Source organism: Typopeltis vanoorti, chromosome 2, assembly GCF_054136105.1.
Source record: "Typopeltis vanoorti isolate ZY-2024b chromosome 2, IOZ_Tvanoo_1.0, whole genome shotgun sequence".
NCBI classification, from domain to species: Eukaryota; Metazoa; Arthropoda; class Arachnida; order Uropygi; family Thelyphonidae; genus Typopeltis; species Typopeltis vanoorti.
In genome coordinates this window covers 19,176,978-19,197,936 of record NC_143550.1, presented here as the reverse complement: position 1 = coordinate 19,197,936, position 20,959 = coordinate 19,176,978, and the positions used below count along the sequence as shown (strand labels likewise).

The window sequence follows — 20,959 nt, the reverse complement described above, 5'->3', positions numbered from 1 at the left end:
TAGTATTTTACATTTATTAAAAATATCCAGAAAAAAATTTCCATAACAATATAAAATATTAATAGTTATTTTAACTTTATCTAATTCTCAGAAAAGCTGTTTGCTGTTCAAATCTTTTAATAGTATTAAAAATGTCGTTATTAATATAGCTATTTGCCATGGATAAACAAGGAAAAAGTATTTTATAAAATCCAGCATTTCCTACTTTCCATACTTTGTTATTCCTTTGTATGAGTTTTCCTTTTTCATACTTTTAAAAATTATTTATTCCTATTATAGCACAATGAAATTTTTTGAGGTATAAAAAAGAAACTCGCAAATCATTTGAAAGTTAACTTGATAATTTTGGTAAAATTGCTAGTGTAAAGAAAGAAAAGGAAAACATTTATCAAGATACCAAACTGGCATTGTTAATTTAGTTTAACCAAGTGAAAAAATTTTCAACATCTATCTCTGATCCAGAGTAATTTAATAATAAGGTGATATACCTTTTCACTGCTTGTATATGGGAATTATATGATTTTCACATTACTTCAACCTTGGCATCCCTTCTGGGTCTGTCTCCCACTTATGAGACCTCAATAAAGGTTGAAACCATCTGGATAGTGACCCTTCCCATAATGCACAGCATTATACACACCCTAAAGGATGTGTGCTTTGCATTATCAGATACTGAGGTGATTGATAAGAAGTCATTAGCATCGATATACAAGTAGCCCAGTTGAGTTGTGAAGATACTTTATGTGCAAGCTTTGTGTGTGAAGTATAAACCAAGAATATAATTTCTTAGCATTGTTAATTTATATTTTTTTAGTATATATATATATATATATATATATATATATATATATTTTTTTTTTTTTTTTTCTATGTTTATTATAAATGCAGAATTATTATTTTATTCTGAAAACAACTGCTAATAGTCATGTTGATATATTTTTAATGTTATCTCAAATAACATTTGTAGTAATATTAATAGAAATACCATATTCCATATAGTATGATATTAAGTAAGTTATACCATATTCCATATAGTATGATATTAAGTAAGTTATACCATATTCCATATAGTATGATATTAAGTAAGTTATGAATGGGAGATGTTACTTGAATTAGGTTACTATAATATCCTCCTCCATTTCAATTTCATTCTTTAATAGATTAAAAACAGGCAATAGTTTCATTTGAATTTGACACATAACATTACATTCAAATGTAACACCATCTTTTAAAATGTACCTTCAAATGTAATGCTTAAAAGAAAGTAATGCTTTGTCTTACACATTTTTTTTTGTCTTGTTTCTGATATCAAGAAATTAATTTCAGAACTTTGTTTTTGAAATTTATTTGTTTCAGGTACATGGAATGACATACAGGGTGTTCGGGATAAATTTGACAGTTTCGTAAGGAAAAAGAAAATCTTCTTTGTATCTATTAAATTTAATGAATTGACAAAAAAACATTACAGGCAGAGTTAATTACAATACTATCAACAAGATTTACTCAAAATAACCACCATTAGCATCGATCACAGCTTCAATTCTGCTTCGGAACCTCGAACAAGCTGATGCTACAGTCTCCCTGGGAAGGGCCGCAAAAACTGTTTTAATTTTATCCATTAACTGGGCTTTTGTATTACTGGAAGTGCGATTGGTGTCTTTTTCAACTGCGCCCCATACAAAATAATCCATGGGGTTAAGGTCTGGGGAGTTTGGAGGCCAAACATTTGGACTGGTGAAGTCGTAGAAATTTTCAGACAACCATTTTTGACTTTTCCCAGAGGTGTGGCAAGGGGCCGAATCCTGCTGCCATACATACGGCCTACCATTGGCTACCCTTGTTATCCAGGGCTTGACTACAGTTAGCAACTCCACGAACAAAGCCCGAATTCCAATGCCAGGGTTCTTCAACACCTGTTCCTGCAGATTTGCGAGGAATTCTGCTGTACGAACGCAATCAGATCGTCTGCTAGGGATCTTTCTTCTTGCTACATCCTCGTAGTCACCATTGCAAGTCTCTAGTTCATGCCTGATTGTTTTTACTGTATTCAGGGAGCATTGGGCAGCAGTCGTAATATCCTTATTTTGATGGCGGGCACGAATCATCATGATACAAGTTATTCTCTTCCATGATTCAGGTGGGTTCCAGCTATGCATCCTTTCTGACATCTTGTATATGAATGAAGAAGGGTTCAAACTTTTAAATGAAGAGAAGTGTGTGTTAATACATGTAACTTACGGAAAACTATAATTAATTATAAATATGTCAAATTTATCCCGAACACCCTGTATTTGGCTCAGCTAAGGAAATGATGTATGGCTGACTACTGATTCGCTTCATCTGTTTAGAAATTGAAATACTACTTGATATTCTTTGACTATGAAACATGCACAGTACAGCTCACATTGTTGTGATTTTAGAGTTCTGTTACCACCGTAGTAAAATTTTGTTTCATATAGAATTGTACACTTTATGATCTTTTGAAATGTAGTAAAGGAAGGTATATTTAGCAATATTTAAAAATCATAGTTGGCCTCTGTAGCAAAATTGGAAGGAATGGACAATGTGCCTTTGATTAGAAAAGACATGAATTTGATTTTCTTCATAATGGGAGAAATCTTTATCTGAACTTTTTCAGTTGAAGACAAGTTAGCTGATCTCATACAGAGGTATTAGGATTTGTTCTCCTGGTAACTTGGGTTTTTCATCCCACATAGAGGAAAATTGGCCAGTGAAGACATGCAGTTAACAGACAAAAATACTATTAGTAGATGGATGATTAAGTAGTGTAGATGGTGGGTTTATATGGTGTTGGGGTTTGCTCTTTGTGATGAGTCCTTGGACTTCTTGGAAGAGTCATATAATAATCACACTTGTGATTATTATATGATTGCCAGCAGTATTTTAGTACTGTTGTTCCATTGAAGTATATTAAAATTAATTCACACGTTGTAATCTAACTTAGGATTTTTTAAAAAAAAAAAACAATGATTATATCAGTATTATAAGTATGATTGTGATTGGTTCTTGCTCTCTATTCCAGAAAAAAAAAAAAACTTATATTAACAAAAAGGTAAGATTATATGAATCCTTGCTATTCTGCCATATCAGATTGAAATATGTGTCATAGTTGGAAATTTTGTGGGACCTGATGTAAATGTTGAAGTCATTGAACATCTTTCATTAAAAAAAAAAATACTGAAATAGAGAACTGCTGATGAAGGGATGAAATACAAATTTAAAAATGAAATTCAATAGAACAAACAGAATCATGCTTTATCATAGTGAAGTTTTTTGGGTAATATTTATAAATTTTCATTTTAATAATGCACTTTGGCAATACTATCAGAAAAAGACTCGTGCTAGATCTATCCAAGCTCTATAGTTTGGGTACATATCTAGGTGAGGATCTTTGTGCTTGTAAAGATGACATGCAACACATGCAAAAATTCAAAAGTCAAGCATGACAACAGTTACTTGATGGAAACTGATTTTCCTTTTCTAGAAATTGCCTGCTATAAATTTGAAATTCTACATAGTTTTATATACCTAAGATTAGGAGTTAACTATAAATGATATCAGTGTTCATATCCAGAAATCTATTCTTTCAGCAAATATATATGTTTTCATTGACTTAAAAACAATTATTCACATATAATCTCAAGGAAAACCAATATGATGTACAGACTTGCAAGATGTCCATGAGACCTGAGTATTATCAGAGCTTGATAAAAGATCACTAGGTTTATAAGGAGTTTCTGAAGAAGGCCAAAATCCACACAGGGCTATTGATCCGGTGATGATGATAATGCCCTTAACATCTAGAAATCAGATCACTCTGCAGAGTTCTATGTATGACTACATTTTCAGTCATCTTGATTTGCAACATCAGTTGCAAATCAAGATGCTGAAAGATGCAATCAACATACTGACCCATGTGATGCCATCTCATGGTTGCATGAGAAAACAAACAATGGAAATGCTCTGTTTATCATCTTCCCTTACACACATTCATGCAGAGTGTTCACACATGATTTGCTGTTACATTTTTTGAAAGACACCCTCATACACATGAACATCCATGAATGGAATAGAAAAGTCTTCTGCATGCTAACCATTATTCATCTCAAGTAATGAATTGAAAAAAAAAACATACTGTAGAAAGTCAAATTAACATAAAATTATGGAAATGAATAACAGTGCAGTCAGTCACAAATTCACTGAGCAGAGTAAATATCACTTACTCCATGCATTATCTTATACTTTTCATACTCTGATATCATTCCAGCATAATGTTGGATTCACATTAGCTCACTGTTAAATAACAGCAATAGAAAAAATATATACAGTTTTTTATATGTAATCATTAGGCAAGACTGATTTGTAGAGGAGATTTTCCTCTTTGAAAATCAACTTACTGAAGATATGCTAATCGAATGTATAGTTATGAATGCATAATACTGTTCCAGGAGTCACTGATAATCTATTCAAGAATTCGTTATTTATAGGTTGGATAATTGAGAGATCATTGTATTTGAAAAGAAATGCTACTGTGTGGAGATAATTTTTATTATATGATTCATTTAGCATATCTTTATATAAAATAGTGTGATATGCAGTTAATTTTTTTAATGGTAAAACATAAAATACAGGGTGTCCACATTGGACCTCCCTAGTTTCAACGTGTTACTACTACGTAAGTGTATGGACTATACTGTATCGAAATTGTACAAATGAGTAAGAACACTCACCAAGTTTTTGTAAAAAAAAAAAAAAAAAAAAAAAAAAAAAAAAACGGTGCACTTCATGCAGAGATGTCAGATCTATTTGAACGACATGAAATGTCAAGTAGCACATGCAACGTCAAGTCAATAGTCTATCTCCGACCAGGTTCTCTGAAGCATGTCAGGGATGATAGAAGACACAGCAGGAGAAATGTGATGTTTCAGGTTCTCTAGGCTGTCTACTTTAGTCGTGTAGACTGTTGCGTCACATACCCCACAAGAAAAATTTAAGTTGGAGGCTTAATGGATTGCATACAGCACTCGGAAATGATTAAAACAGATTTTAATATTCCTATATTTCGTTTCAGTCACTGAAACATCTTCAGAGATTACAAAAAACTAATGTAACATATATGCAAATACCCACACTACTAAACTAACCATGTGGGTGACTCTAAAGTCCTATCTAGGTGGTGCGCCCTCTATGTGCAATTGTAGGTGGCCTAGAATATAATGTTGGATCTCTGATGATATCAGAGATCCCACCTTACACATTGCACAGACTTCTAAATCCAGTGTGGTGGGGAACCATCTTGTTGAAAGAGCATGTGCAGTTGCAAGTCTTTGAGTTGTGGAAAGCCAAAAATTTTCAGCATGTTGAGGTAAATCATTCCTTCGATATTTCTTTCCATGAAAAAAAACTGGGCCAATGATACCATTTTGCATTACACCACACCAGACATTTACCTTGGGACTGTCATGCATGTGTTCCATGGCACGGTGAGAATTTTCATTCCCATATCCTGACATTGTGCCTGTTCACTTTTCTGCTGATGTGAAAAGTGGCTTCGTCCAAAAGCAACTCTGGGAAAGAAAATCTGGATTTTCGTCAACATGTTCCAGAATTTCAGCTGCAAACATTATCTGTTGTGGTTTATCAATGTGTTTGATTTCCTGCAACACCTGCACTTTGTATGCATGTAGATGCAACTTATGATGGACAACCTTATGAACGGTGAAGCGGGGTATTTGCAGTTCACGTGACACCCTCCTAATGGATTTTCTAGGGATTCATGCCTAGAAAGGTCTTGCAAATCCTCTCTACCGTCTCTTCCAATATTGGCTGCTTCCCTTCTCCATGTTGTTTCAAAACACTTCCTGTCGTTAGGAAATTTTCTTTCCACAAACTGAGTACTCTTGGGGTTAGGTGCTACTTTTTTGTACACCTGACAGAACTTACACTTTGATTTGATTTCAGCTCAGCTAACCACCACACAACTTGCATTTTCCCTGCACCTGATGCCATGTTTAAAACTAAGACAGCTCTATTTAGCAGCACCACTGCATCACAGTGCAGGAAAAAATTCTGGATGAAATTTGTGTAAATTGCTCTAATGAAAAAATAGAGCATGTCCCATCTCATCTTCCACTTAACATGTCAAGTTAATGTCATCGGGTAGTTAATCTTCATAGTCTATTGTCATCTAGCAATTGTGTATTCTTTGATTACTTTGTGTTGAAGGAAAAGAAATCAGGGGAGAGGTTCTGTCACCTCCATATGACTAGATTAGTAAGCCTCCATATGAGGCTTACTAATCTAGTCTAGGATATGGACAACTTAAAAGTTCTTTATATCCTAGACTAGATTTGAACCATGTCTTTCCAACTAAAAGATACCCTTCCCTCACAGAGGTCCTCACACTGGCAACCACCCAGGTAATCACTTCATGGTCACTCACCAACTGGAGTGTGATTTGACACCTCATTTATAATAACATCCTCTGATGAGATAATCAAATCCAAGACCCTAAATCCTTTTGTGCCCCCTCCCCCCCCTCCATTACATACTGCCTGGTGTAGTCCCTCAAAAACTCAAATTCATTTTCTTTATTTCCAGTTGCTATCTCATCATCCCAGTCTATATTGCCATAATTAAAATTGCCCATAATGTCATCCTTTTCTTATTTGCTTGGATCATGCATGCACATATACATATTTTGTATCAGAGAATATATGCAAAAGTATCGCTTACTTTAAAATTGAAGAAAAACATATAAACTAGCAGAAAATATACACGTATTAATTTAAATAATAACCATTTATTTCATTTTATAAAGACTGATTATACAGGGAAACCAACAAGGTGAAAGTGCAAAGAACAGTAAATTACGATATTTTGAAAAAACTTAGTGATATGACATGACAAAACTAGCACATACCCATTAAACATTGGTTCGCCAAGGTAATGCAATATTTAAGTGAAGAAAGTATGTAAGTATTTATATTTTGTCCTGGAATTATAAACTGTACAATAAAAAGAGAATATAAAAATAATTTCTATATTTTTAGCCTCTCTAATACAACAGTCAAATTGCCCAGCATAAAATAAGGAACTGCTTTCCTTGTTATAGAGAACTGAGACTCAGCTTCGTGAGATAATCTGGTTAAGTGTTCTCTACAGCGTGAAGGATTATCGCACCTTCTAAAAGACAGAACAGTCAAATTGCACTTCTTATCCATGTTCTTTCAACAGGTGTATTGAATCATATTCAGATTTAGCTGGACATATATATACATCCTGGCTGGTTGGAGGGTTAAAATAGCATTGTGCTGATAGATATTTTTAGTAATTTGTTATAGCAAGTTTTTGTTATAATGGTGTTTGCTACAGTGATAATAAAATACATGTCTCTCTCTGAACAGCAGTGCATTTTCGTAGCTAGAAATTTTTCTCTGCATTAAGGATTCTGGAGAATGAATATGTCAGCTCATACTATCATATCAAAAATTCAGTTTCATAACTTTCATAAACTTAAAAGAATTGCAGTTTTTTTAATAAATCAGTTTATTTGTTTAATAAGTCATTGTTTTAAATTATTTCTAAATATTTTGGATATTAAAATTAATTTCAGCAAGGTTATTTTAAATTTATTTTATAGCTTGTCAGAAAACCAGTCACTAATTGTGATGCCACCATGGATCAATATTTGGTTGTTAGGTTCAATTGCACTCTCTATGACCTTGCACTTCGTTATTCTTCATATTGATATCCTTTCTGTAAGTACAAATATTTTTATCTTTCTCAGGAATAAAAACTTTAAATTAGTTCTATAAGTACTCTTTTAAAACAATTTCATTAAAGAAAAAAAAAAAGTTGGATTTGCAAATTTATCATGAATAAGCAAACATCAAGAAATTTTGTTCAGCACAAACTTCTATTAATAGGATTTTTAACTGATTTCACATTTAGCAATCTGCCAACAAGAGGTATAAACATATATAGTACATTCATATCTCATCTCAACTTCTAATGTAAATTGGATACTGTGATGAGAGAAGGAAATTGTTGAAATTATTCTTTGTGGGCACAGATTCTTGTGATTTGTCTTTGTGGAAGATGCATTTCATCACCCAGTGTGAGACTACTCTCCACTTATTGGAGGCCTAAAGTAACTTGAAAAAGTCTCATGTTTGGTCTCTAGAGCAGGGTTTTCAAATTATATATTTAAAAAAAAAAAAAAAAATAGAAAAAATTCCTTAGTTCACTCACAATACAAATGTATTACAGGTTTTCGACAAAAAATATTTTGTGGGTGAGAGCTTCATTAGTAAAAAAAAATAAGCCATGCTATATGACTGGTTTTGCAATGAAGCTAGTCATGTATGTGCATGGGATTTTTGATGTTAGATAATCCAGAAACCTTACTCTAGACTAGACTAACATAGAACTTTTCAAGACACTTTACTACATGTCCAATAAGCAGGGTGGTAGCAGTAGCATTTCAAACCTGAAATGAATTTCATCTACCACCCAAGGACATTCACAAACACGAGCATAATTCTCGCTGAATTATGCAGATTTATGGGAATTGAAGAGGTATTGGCTGTTGCATGCCTATATGAAAACTACTGATTTCTGCGAACAACTGGAATGTTCGTCTACAGTGGTGTCAGGAAAACGAGTGGACACTGGAAGACTGAAAAAAAGTCGCATAGTATAATGAGTCACATTATAGTATGTGACTTTTCTTCAGTCTTCCAGTGTCCACTCATTTTCCTGGGGCTCCTGCTAGCCTCTTTACCTACTGTCAGTACAGAATAAGAGATAGGTAGAGAGATTTGCAGGAATACCCCCGCTAATCTTTCTACCCCATGAAGTGCCAATTTGCCTTGTAAACACAACTCAAGCTTCGAGGTGATGTCATGGTGTGGAGCATGTTCTGTTGGTGCAGAATGGATCTCCTGATATTGCTGGAAGATTGGATGCTTTCTAAGGAATATCTGAATATTGACTTTTTAATCAGTGGGTGGCAGTTGTTTCATGGATTGCATACAGCACTCGGAAATGATTAAAACAGATTTTAATATTCCTATATTTCGTTTCAGTCACTGAAACATCTTCAGAGATTACAAAAAACTAATGTAACATATATGCAAATACCCACACTACTAAACTAACCATGTGGGTGACTCTAAAGTCACCCACATGGTTAGTTGTGCACTGCTACTATTAACATAAAATTGTTCAGCAGTGGTTCACCGAGCACAACACCAACTTCCAGCACAGAGCCTAGATCTGAACTCCAGTGAGAATGTATAGGACATGTTAAAAAAACAGATTTTATTATTACATGACACCTCCAGGGAGTCTAAAGACTCATCAAGGGAGGACACCTAGTCTACAACTCTGTCTCCACCACTCGATCGACCAACGCCATCTACTGCTGACCACCACCACTAGTATTTTCACAGACAATCGCAAACACCCATACCTGGATTCGAATCTGCAGCCTTTTGGGCAGCAGGTACTCTAACCACTTGGCCAACCAGGCCGAGGTTTAGGAACAAAGTCCTCTTCTGTCAAATCTCACTCAGTTAAAGGACTGACTGACTGTCTGTCTGGTGAATGCCTGGTATGTTGTAGACATAGATGCAACCTACTATCTTGTGGAATCTATGCTAAACCACACATGCGCTGTAATTCAGGCAAAAGGAGATACACAACAGTATTAAATAGAAGGGGGGGGGGAATCAGTATTTTCTTAATAATTATATAGTTTTTGTTTTGGAATTAATAATTTTTTACTTCTGTCACTTATAACAGTAAAAATAACAATTCTTGTAATACAAAATTTGAAATCTAAATAGGTTTAATAATTTTTTTATTATTTCAGGCTGTCTTTTCTGTGACACCTTTGGATCAAGAAGAATGGATTACCGTAATGAAATTTTCACTACCTGTTCTACTGTTAGATGAAACTATGAAGTTTGTTTCCCGCAAATTCATTGATGGTAGAAGTCTTTTTGAAAATTTTCATTGGGTTGTGATTTTTTGGTTTGCATATGCATTGGCCATTTCATATTCTCCCATATGAACATCATCAATCACTTTTATATTTTCCACTGTATTTTTTCCTAGCCTGAGCCAGTATTGAATGATCATCTCTATAGACCTGGTCATCATTTGGGTTACTTGTGATTGGACTGTTTCTGTGCTTGCCAAAATGCTTGCTTGTGATCCCTCTCAATCTCCTTCCTCTTTTTCTGTAATGTTTTAATTGCAAGTTACCTGTTACTTTTGATATACTTTCCTCCACCTTTTGGTTTTCCCTTTTATATTTTATAATTAAAATACTGTACCACGAAAAGTAGCAGCATAAAAATCTTATTTTTAGAATCTCTTATAATGAAAATTCGAAAGCTTAATTGATAGTGAAAATTTTTATCTGTAAGAAGGAAAAAATATTGAATTATTTTCAGATAGTATAATTTATCATCAGTTTACACATCCAATAGCATAATTAGTTTATTCCTTATTAATTGTAATTTGTATCTTAAGAGTGATTCAAAACAGTTCTGCATAAGAGGACATTACATTTTTTTTTTTTTTTAATTCATAAAAATCTTTAGATAAAAGAATTATGAAAACAGTTTTGATAAAGAACTTATTTTTTAACACCATTTTTAATAACTAATAAACATCTGTTTCACCAGAAACTTAAGCTGATATTATACTCAACAAGGAAAGTCATGTGCAGGCCTTTACTTGTTGAGGTAACTTTGTGCCATGCATTATCCTCAGGATTCATTAAGATTATGTGCCACTTTTTTTTTTTTTCAGAATTGCCTGTTTGTTGTAAGTGTTAATCTTGGAGGATCATTTTTCTTCTGTAGAGTTTAGGCTGGAAAATTCTTCATTTGTTGAGTATGTGCACTATGCTTTGATACCATGATTCTGGCTTGCATTTCTTGTGTCAGATATTGCTTTGTCATTATTACATTTGTTATACTCTACTTTCTGAAATTTATTTTGGGTCCTTGATGTGGAACTTTTGATAATGCTATGTAATTATTAAGTGCCTCAAGTTAATTTCAGCCTACATGTGCTTTTAGCAAGCAAAATAAGTAGCTTGAGTAGTATCCTGCATTTCCAGAATATATATTGTATATATATTCTGGAAATGCATTCTGAAGCTGTTGAAAATCAAGACATAATCTCTGTAAGGTTTTAACTGTTGTTTAGCTTTCAGAAAATGTTTAGTTGAATTTTTTTCTTTTCAGCTTTCTAGAACCACTAATTTGTTGTTAATGGATCAAAAAAACAGCACAAACAGTAGCCTGCAATGTAATAACTCCAGTCATTTGAGAATGATTGTAAGCTATTTGATTTCATGAACTGACATCTGTAAAGTATTTCATAGTTTTTACTTCTCACTTTTCTTTTAAAGGTCTCCTAATATATTGAATGAAGCAAGTAATGTACTACAATGGCAGTTCTCATGCTAAAAATTGTATTTTACTAAGTTCTTAATCACTTTTTAGACACAGTTTTTCTGGAAAGTAGTAACAGATAGATGTTGTCCTTTCTTTTATGTGATATCCCCATTTTGCTCATGGATGTTGCTAGATGTACTAATGATAACTGATTTTAGTGTTAATGGAAGGAGCTCTGAAAGGAGTCATATGATTACATTTGAAAATGTATTTCTGATAGTACTGTTTCCTATCTCCTGAGCAAATCAGAGTTTGAGTTGGATAAATGGAAACATATTATGGATTAAACCAATAAGAACTGGAATGCATCAACACAAGTTCTTAAGTGTAAATTCAGAGTATTCAGATCAACCTTAGCTGGCCAGAAGCATCTCCATCTGCAATTTCTTGTTTTCTTTTTTTCCTTATTAAGTAGGTTTTATAGCCATGTACTTGAACCTGTTCTTCTCCAAGAATAAGTATTAGAGGCATTCATTTCATAATAGTATCTTAATTTTTTTTTAATGGGACTAAATACTGACCAAGTGCATATCCAGGCTTGAAATTTATTATGACTACTTAAAATGGCAGCCCTTCTTCTGTTCCATCAGTTTAAGTTTATTTCTGGTGTAGTGAAAATTATCTTCTACATTATTAAAATAGATAAGTTGTGTAATCTAGTTCAAATTTTAATTATTTGATGGTATTTGCATATACATGCATAATCTGAATTAGGCAGAAGCATTTGTTAGCAGGAGAAAGAAAGAGTGGCCTTAACGTAATATAGAAAATTATATAACCTTAACTCTTTAGCATGACCATAATTCATAAGTAATGCTTTCAATTATTTTTTTTAGCACTTCATATAGCATTCAAGCATATTTAAAATGTATCTTGTTTCTAAGAAGTTGCTGAAAATGTTTCGCATCCATTTATTGATATCCTTAATATGATTTTCGACACAGTCCTTGATACATTAATAATGATCATTTTGCTAATTTATATAGTCACATACTTTCTCCAAATATTGAAATTTAATGCTGACTAGATAAAATGTGTCCAAGAACAAAATTATTGGACCAACTACTTCATTCTGCATGAAGTACCATCAACAATAGGGCTAGAGAGAACATTTTTATGCTTTTAGGTTGATATTTCGTATGATAAAAATTTCTAAATGATTTTCTGTGTTCTTTTAATGTGCCAAAGTTAATGCTCAATTATAATTCAGATTATATATACATATTAATTGTTGATGTAGAAATGTGTATATTTTTATATCTCAATTTAATTGTTAATTTAGTATGAAAATTTAGCAATAATTCTTTGCATATTTTTAACTTGAATAGGCCATTATATATATATATATATATATATATATATATATATATATACACACACAAGTAAAATTGTTTTAGTGAGTAGTAGTGTGTGTGTGTATAGTTTTGATAGATTTTTAAGATGTCTATTGTTGCATCCTTAGCTGGCCAGTTTTCTTGATCTCATGTTTGGGGAGAAACTCCCTTGAGCACAATGTCATGGGTTTAAAAACATTCAAAGTATCATAGAAAGTCAAAATTAATTTTTATGTATTTTTTTTAAATACTTGGATATATATTCTTTGATAAAAACCTTATAAATGTACACACTCATAACTGAGCTTATATTTAGGTAGAATTATATTTTTATAAATAAATAGTTATAAGCAGCAGTAATACTTTATGATCAAAATCCTGAAATCAGGTTTTTTTTTTTTTTCTTTCTAAACACAAATTGTAAGAGTTTAACAGGTCATTAGTTCTTATGCAATTCAGTTTAAATAATAATAAAAATTTCCAACTAACAAACTATTTTTGTGAATAGTAAAGCATTTCAATAAATATCTTAAACATCAAAAATGTCATCCATAAATTATAATACTGTGAATGCATACTTATAAATCTTAAGTGTCTGCTGCATATAAAAAATATTCAGTTTTAACTACTTTTCTTTCCTATTAAAAATTATGTTGATTACAATGCAGGCCTAAATTAGCAAACTTTTAACTTACAAGCAAGTTGATAAATTTGGTTGTGAATGAAATTATCTAGAATAATAGCCAGCCTGAGGCAGTTCTGTGATGGAGCAATTAATTCATGAATGTAACCTTACCACTGTTTTATACAATACTCAAGATATGTGATATACAACACAAGAATAAAGCAAAGTTTCTTAACTACATTTAGTGAACAGCGCTTTGTGACACACACACAAAAAAAAAACTTTATAGTTTTATTTCTTTCTAAATTTCATTGGAGCAATTCATTTCACCTTTTGCATGAGTATAAAGTGACCTTAAAATTGAACAATGTTACAACATCCTTGTTAACATTATGCATTTATCATAACATACTGACATGTCTCTCATGACAGCCAGGTAATGATAACAACCACAAGGGACTGACTACTCCCTTGTGCTGTTTTGTAAATCCCATGCAAAACAATTGCAGAACTCTGTTAGTTTAAGAACAGGAACAGAAAAGTTGTTGATAATGTAGGTTTGCAGTTAAATGCATACAGATGTTGACCAGCTTATCCTTTTTATAGTTGGGGAAAGTAGAGAGTATTAATTGCCATTAAGCAGCACATGATATCCTATTTTTTAATCCTTCCTACAAAAAAGTTTTAGAATTCTGTTAGTTCAAGACAAGCGACAAGCTCATAAAGTGGGTCTGTACTTACTTGAACTGTAAATTGGCTAGCTGATTTGTTTTATATAGATTTGGGGGAGGGGCAAATTGCTAATATAGGTGAATAGTATTCATGAAGAGTCTATTAAAAAAAAAAAAAAAAAACACCCAAAACATCTGTGTGACATGAGCCAGTGGGTCATCACTAAATCATTTTCATGGATAGAATCAAAGATTTTGACAGTTTTTGCTCCCCTCAAATTGTGAGAACTGTATTTCAAGCTACACTGATTTGCATAATACACAAAGTGCAAGAGAGAAACAAAACTACAGCAGAGGAGGGTGGGGGGAAGGGAACTGTCAATGAAACATTAATAATTGTTTTGCCATGCAATGAACTTGGTGATATTCATATTACCTCCTTTTGGATAATTTCATTCATAATCTGTTTTTGTTCCTTTTCAATGAAAGTACTTATTAAAAACATCTTCATTAATTAGAAGGCTAAAGATCATCTAATTTTTAAAAGATTACTGTAATCATCCTCTTTATATTATGAACACAAAACTAGATATTCATTCAAGTCATATCATAGTTATATCATTAGTAAGAGAAAAGTAGGACTTAAGAAGTAAGCTGTTCAATTAGGCTGTTTCAACATTTGTGAGCAACCTTGAACATGATTTTTGCATTTGCAAAACAGTTTGTTTTTGTGGTAGAGTGTTTACTTTTAAATGTGATACGATGTGTGTGTGTGTGTCCTGTCCATGGTTTATTACTAGTCATTATCCACTTGCATTTTAATATCTGCATGGGCTGTGATTACTGGTATTGTTATTTTAAATAGAACCACACAAAATTTATGTAAACATTGCTTAATCTTTATAAACTAACATTTACAATAGATTGAAAACATGCCCTTTCCTCAACCATGTATAAGTTTCTGAAACTTATACTTTTCTCAATTAAAAAATTTGCCTGTAAAATTTTTATTGTGACAACTAATGGTGTTTATTCAAATTTTGTGTTCTGTGTGTTTCTTTTCTACACCTGCTCATATTTCATACTCATGCATGAACCTTTCCTTTCTGTAGCTGCCAGATTTATCCAATGATGCATTTTGTTCATAGCAATGTATAAGGTACTTTTTTTAAATATATATTTTATTTGCTGCATGCTATGCTAATAATTGAAATGCATATGGCTGAAATATACTTAGTTGCAAATTATTTCTAAATAAATTGATATTAAAGTTAATTTGTTAAAACTGAAAAATTTAATTTTGATCAATAATGCTTTTATTTTTGCAAGAATGCATTTTCTATTTTAAAGTAGTTCATTAGAATAAACCAAGTTTCAGAATGTTTTTCTGCATAATTTATTCAGTTTAAATAAATTAATGCATTTTATTCTTTAAATTGAGATAAAGTCTAAGCATTCAAAATAATGAAAATCAGGGCTGCTCCTTCCCTCTTATTTTTCATATAGTTTATGGCAATTTTTCTGCCTCATGCAAATGCACATCTTGCACCATTGGTAGACCTTGCCCTGACCCTGATGAAAATATTACTGAATCTTTCATTCTGTCACCTTTTGGGAGGATAACATATTATGCAATATTTACTTTGTTTCTGCACATACAGTTTCAATAATCCACATGAATTCTTTGAGATTAAATTTAAGTGATGCATAACTACATTTGTTAGTCCCATAGTTTTCAAATACATGTGGATTCAAATTGCATCTTAACATAGATGTTTAACATCTTTAGGTAGAAGATAATTTTTATCATTTGGTGTGAACACTACCTTGCTTATTGGAAGCATGAAATTGAATAATCTGTTTCACTCATAAGGTGAAACAGATTATTCAATTTCATGCAAACTTTTCATAGATGGAACTGTTACAGAAACGCTAGATTGATCAAGCTAAATGAAAACCTAAAGTCGAACATTTGTTCCCCCCCCCCCCCAAAAGTAAATTAAATAAAATAACAGAAATATGTGAAAAGGCAAAATATTTTTAAAGTCAAAATATGAGAGAAGATATAGCTTGGACTGTTTTTCATTCAAAATGTTGTTAGGCCTGTGTCATACTAAATCAACTCAAATCCAATTACATCTCTCACACACACACAAAAAAAATTGTTTTACCATGTTGGTTGCAAATAAAGAAACCACAGAAGCATTGCGTATGCAAACTAAAAATTGGGTCACAGAATATATTTTTTAACATGCTTTGAAGTGTTAAACCTGTTTGGCATGTGCTGAATGATTCATCACTTTAAGCCAACTCTCTAGTTTCAATAATCCAGTTTGTACAGTTGTAAAAAAAAAATAGTATTTCAAAGAGCTAACTGATAGCAGCAAAAAGCAGCATATTTTTTTACATAAGCTCATACCGCTATGGGCATCTGTCAGTCAGTTACTTGTATCATGGCTAGTCTGCTTTTTGTAGAATGAAAAGCTTTAGTTTCTGTGCAAGAAAAAAAAAAATTTTACTGTCAAAGAGACCTGCTAAGCAAAAATTGTAAAATGAGTGTCTTTGGCATAATTGAATGACATTTTTCAAAACCATTCACCAACAGATATATCAAAGAACAGTGTTACCACCCCCAACAAAAACAATAGCATATTAAATAGCAATAAATTAAATAATCCATTCGTACTTTTTCACATATGCAAAATAGATGGAATATTGTTATATAGTTTATCACCTGACTTACATACTTAAAATCACTGTAATTCATACACAGACAGTTTAATATGAATGTGCTTATAACAAATCTTTCTAGTTTGCTTCTTGCATGGCCTGTTGTTTTAACATGCCATGTTAAAACAACAGGCACTTTTTTAAAAAGAAAATTTTAAATAATTTAAATTCTGAAACTTTGTTTTTAGATCAGCTAAAATTAGATATGTTTATATGTTTGTGCTATTTAAATTAATGCTTTTTATCTTTATTTTGCAGTAGGCATTTAATATTGAATTTAAAAAAAAGTGCCCAGATATACTCTATTTGCATCCTTTCCTCATTTTTCACTTTACTTTTTTTTTTTTAAATGCTAAATTCAAAGTCTGAAGTCTGTTTCTGTTGAGTGGCATATCCAAAGGAAGCTGCTACTGAGGTAGTTAATTTTTCTCTAAGAAAAGAATAAACATTTAAGCAGTGATAACATACAACGATCATTTCGTATTTTCCCAATATGCACCTGAAGCAAGTATGTTAAAAATTCAGTTCACTTGAACCTATTGGGTTTTGAAATTTAACTGAAGAGACTCTGCTTTTCGCTAGGTGATCAGAATGACTTTTTATTAAGTTTCCTTTCTCTAGTTTGTATGAATGATATTTAAGTATCTGACCCAGGTCTGGAAGATAGCTGATAATTATACAATGGATTGGAAACAAAAAAACTTTGCTTCTTCAGTAAGGCAAAAATTATAGAAAGAAAACACGAAAGCCTTTACTGATGAACTAGTAATCATTATTGCCAGACAAATGCAAAGTTTTCATTCTCCCTATAGTAAAGTTGTTCATGAAAAGATGTTTCCTGCTTTGCAGTGTGGCAGGAAGCCAAAAGTAAATTTTGTTTTAATTTCAGCACTTTAAAAAAAAACTATATAGAGCATGTATATAGGAACATGCTAAAAGAAGGTTCTCAGTATATCAAGTTATATGAGGACAGGAACATATATAGAGCATGTATATAGGAACATGCTAAAAGAAGGTTTTCAGTATATCAACTTATGAGGACAGGAACATATAGTGCAAGAGGACATAAACAGCATCACCTTTTTATTTTCTTGTATCGTAAATGCACCTTTACTTTTTAGAATTATAGCATTTGTCTTCAATGCATGCCTTATCTTACTTTTTCTTTTTTTAAATTTCTGGGCACTACAGCTTTTATAGTAGTTGCATAGCTCTTACCTGTAGTTTTGTTTGGCTTTTAATTTCAGTTGGTGTCAAAGTGGAAAAGAAATAGTGAGTCCCATATATATTCACTAGCTTCAGCTCACTAATACTGCAGGTGTTCTGTTGATTACCTGTCTGTCATTGTTATAACTGTATGTACCAGTGTTTCTCACAGCCCTAGCTTCATCTACCATATCATATCAGACAGGTCATTGTGACTTAAATGTGAGATAGTAATCGTGTTACCAACATGTGGCACTGCCCATCTCCACTGGAAGATTCCTTGGACTCTGACGATGCTATACTCTCATTTTTCACTCTGGGGCCTTGTCTTCCAGGACTATTGCTGGAATGTGATACCACATGTAGCAGTTAAAGATCAGTGTCGTCGGCTTCCAAGGACAGTCTTGTGTGATTATTGGCATTCATTTCTTTGAGTATATTCTGGTCAAAAAATAAATAAATAAACAGCAGTGTGAAAGGGAGAGACGTGAGGGATTACCTCTCTCTTCCCTACCTTTAAATGGTTCATCCTGTTGCTATGTATTTAGAATTGATTTTGCCCTATATGTTTTTCCTAATTATTGTATAGTTGTATACTGAAATGTTATTGTACAGAAACAGTTGATTCCTGGTGAAGAGATTAATTTATATGTAAGTCTGTCATAATGAAAATTGTGAATTGTTTAGTTTTATCTTATTTGTAACACTCATCACGTTGCTACACAATAAAACTACAGTCATTGTCATTAACTTATTTCCAAGACTTGAGAGGAAGAACTTGGATGGCAAATTACAATGAATGTAGCACATAGAAAAAATGGATTTTATCAGATTTTTTAAAAACTTAGATTCAAATGTAGATTATAAAAGCATAGCTATATAATATAAGCTCAAGTTTTTATGACTTATAAACTCTAAGATCCATATCAAAAAAAGCTTGGAGTTATACTGTTATTTTTAATGTACAGAATATATATACTTTGTGATAATTTTACATGTACAGTATAGTTGTTAGTTCTCTTAAACAACGAAAGTGTTGTAATTTAGGTTTTCAAACATTAATATATGATATAAAAGAAATATTTTGGTGATGAACTCCATTTTTTATGATCATGAAAAATAAAGTGATAGCTGAAAGATAAAATCCACTTTGATGTGTGGCCTTTGTTAATGTACTGAAGACAAGTAATCCACAGCTGGCCAAGGTGAGAACTGAAACAGTGGTGTTAACAGCCTCTTGATGGTGTCAAGACCGTGACTCACTTCATTATGGACTGTTCACTGACAATGAGTGCCTCGGAGTACACTCCATCCCTTCATATATATATGCATACCACTTTGTGTCCCATTTGTGGTTGTGTGGAGCCTGTGATCAAATTTTGTACATTAAAGCCCCTGTACAGTAGAGGAAAAAGTAAAAAATATCTTCCACCTATAGTAGTTTTTCTTGTCATTCGTTTTACTGATAACACAAACACTCAAATGTTTGTACAAAAATTCAATCATTATCACATGCTTAGTATAAATCACCAGTTCCTAAATTCATGCTGGTGTCATGAATTGTATTTATGAGATATTTAATTTCTTGATTAGCTGCAACTTACCTCAGAGCCTCCATCATCCACTTTAGATGATAATATCAGAATCTTTAATTTTTGTTTTTTAGTAAGAGTATAAAGATGATAATATTTGAATTTTATTGTAAAAGATTCTTTTACAATAAAATTCAAGTATTCAAACTTTGTCAAACCATTTTAGGCTTCTAAGAATAACCCACCATATAAAGGAAAGACTCTCCTTAATGGCAGACAAGAAGTATTTTATCATGGAATTTAAGCTCTTAAAGTATGGATGTTATAAAAAGAAACTCACAATATGTACATTCCAAGAACTGTTTGTCCTAATCGAGGAATCATTAAAATAGTTATGACCTCAGCAGGGATGAATTTAGCTTAATGTTGCTTTCGTGATTAGTACAAGGCACATAACACATCTTTCTTACATCAGTATTAGATAATAATCTATATCACTGAAAAAAATAACATTAAACTATGACTGTATTCTTCAGTTTTGAGTACCAGAACTTTGTCATACAGCCACCCACTGATTTATGAGATAGGTTCCAAAAGTTTCTGTCCTGACACACAAAATTTGCATCAATTTTAAAAGGCCGTGCATAACAGATAGCACCATCTATAAGGAGGTTAGTGTACCAGTTTCAACTCTCTTCCTGTATGTCATTCAGTTGGAGGTACTCGTTTGACTAACACGTGGCATGCTAAGCGGCTGTAATGTTAAAAATTGAGTACCGTGATAAAGTTTTTTTGCCAAAGAAGGGATTTCTCTAATTACTGTCAATTAACAATTGGATGTTCATGTGGAATGGGCTAAACAGTTCTGCCTAGGCAGAGAGAGCATCAAAGACAATCCTTGTGATTGTTGGCCTGTGGAAGTGATGACTGAGGAAAATGTCTCTCTTGTTGAAGAGGAACTGTTCAAATGATAGACAGCTGAAGCTCAAAGAAATCTCAACAAGGTTGGATCTTTCTATAACAGCCTTTTGTATCATTCACAAGAAACTTCACATGATGAAAGTCAGTGCAAGGTGGGTGTCCCAATTTCTTACTTCAATTCAGAAGGATCATCATGTGATCTGTTCCCACAAGTTTTTAGAACTTTGTCAAAGAAATCAGAGAGAAGTGCTGGAATCCATGGTCCTTTATTATGATCTTTCCAAAAGGGAATCCATGGAGTGGATTCCCTTTTGGACCATGACATAACAAAAGACAAGTTCACTCAGTCCACCATGTTTTTGTGGTGGACTGAGTGACCATGGCAACAATCTTTTGGGGTTGCCAGGGAATTCTCTTGACTTGAAGAAAAGGAATACCACTG

At 32.5% G+C, this 20,959-nt stretch overlaps 1 protein-coding gene across 1 annotated transcript in view; it reads left to right on the top strand.

Annotated features, from left to right (window-relative positions):
- Positions 1 to 19,501, top strand: part of LOC150108860 (calcium-transporting ATPase sarcoplasmic/endoplasmic reticulum type-like) — a 263,322-nt gene extending 243,821 nt beyond the window's left edge. The window contains exons 23-25 of the mRNA XM_090410430.1: positions 7,664 to 7,781; positions 9,899 to 10,016; positions 18,106 to 19,501. Coding sequence (XP_090266556.1) covers positions 7,664 to 7,781; positions 9,899 to 10,016; positions 18,106 to 18,131 — 262 coding nt within the window. The 3' untranslated portion in view covers positions 18,132 to 19,501. The remainder of the gene's footprint in view (positions 1 to 7,663; positions 7,782 to 9,898; positions 10,017 to 18,105) is intronic.
- Positions 19,502 to 20,959: the final 1,458 nt, after the last annotated feature.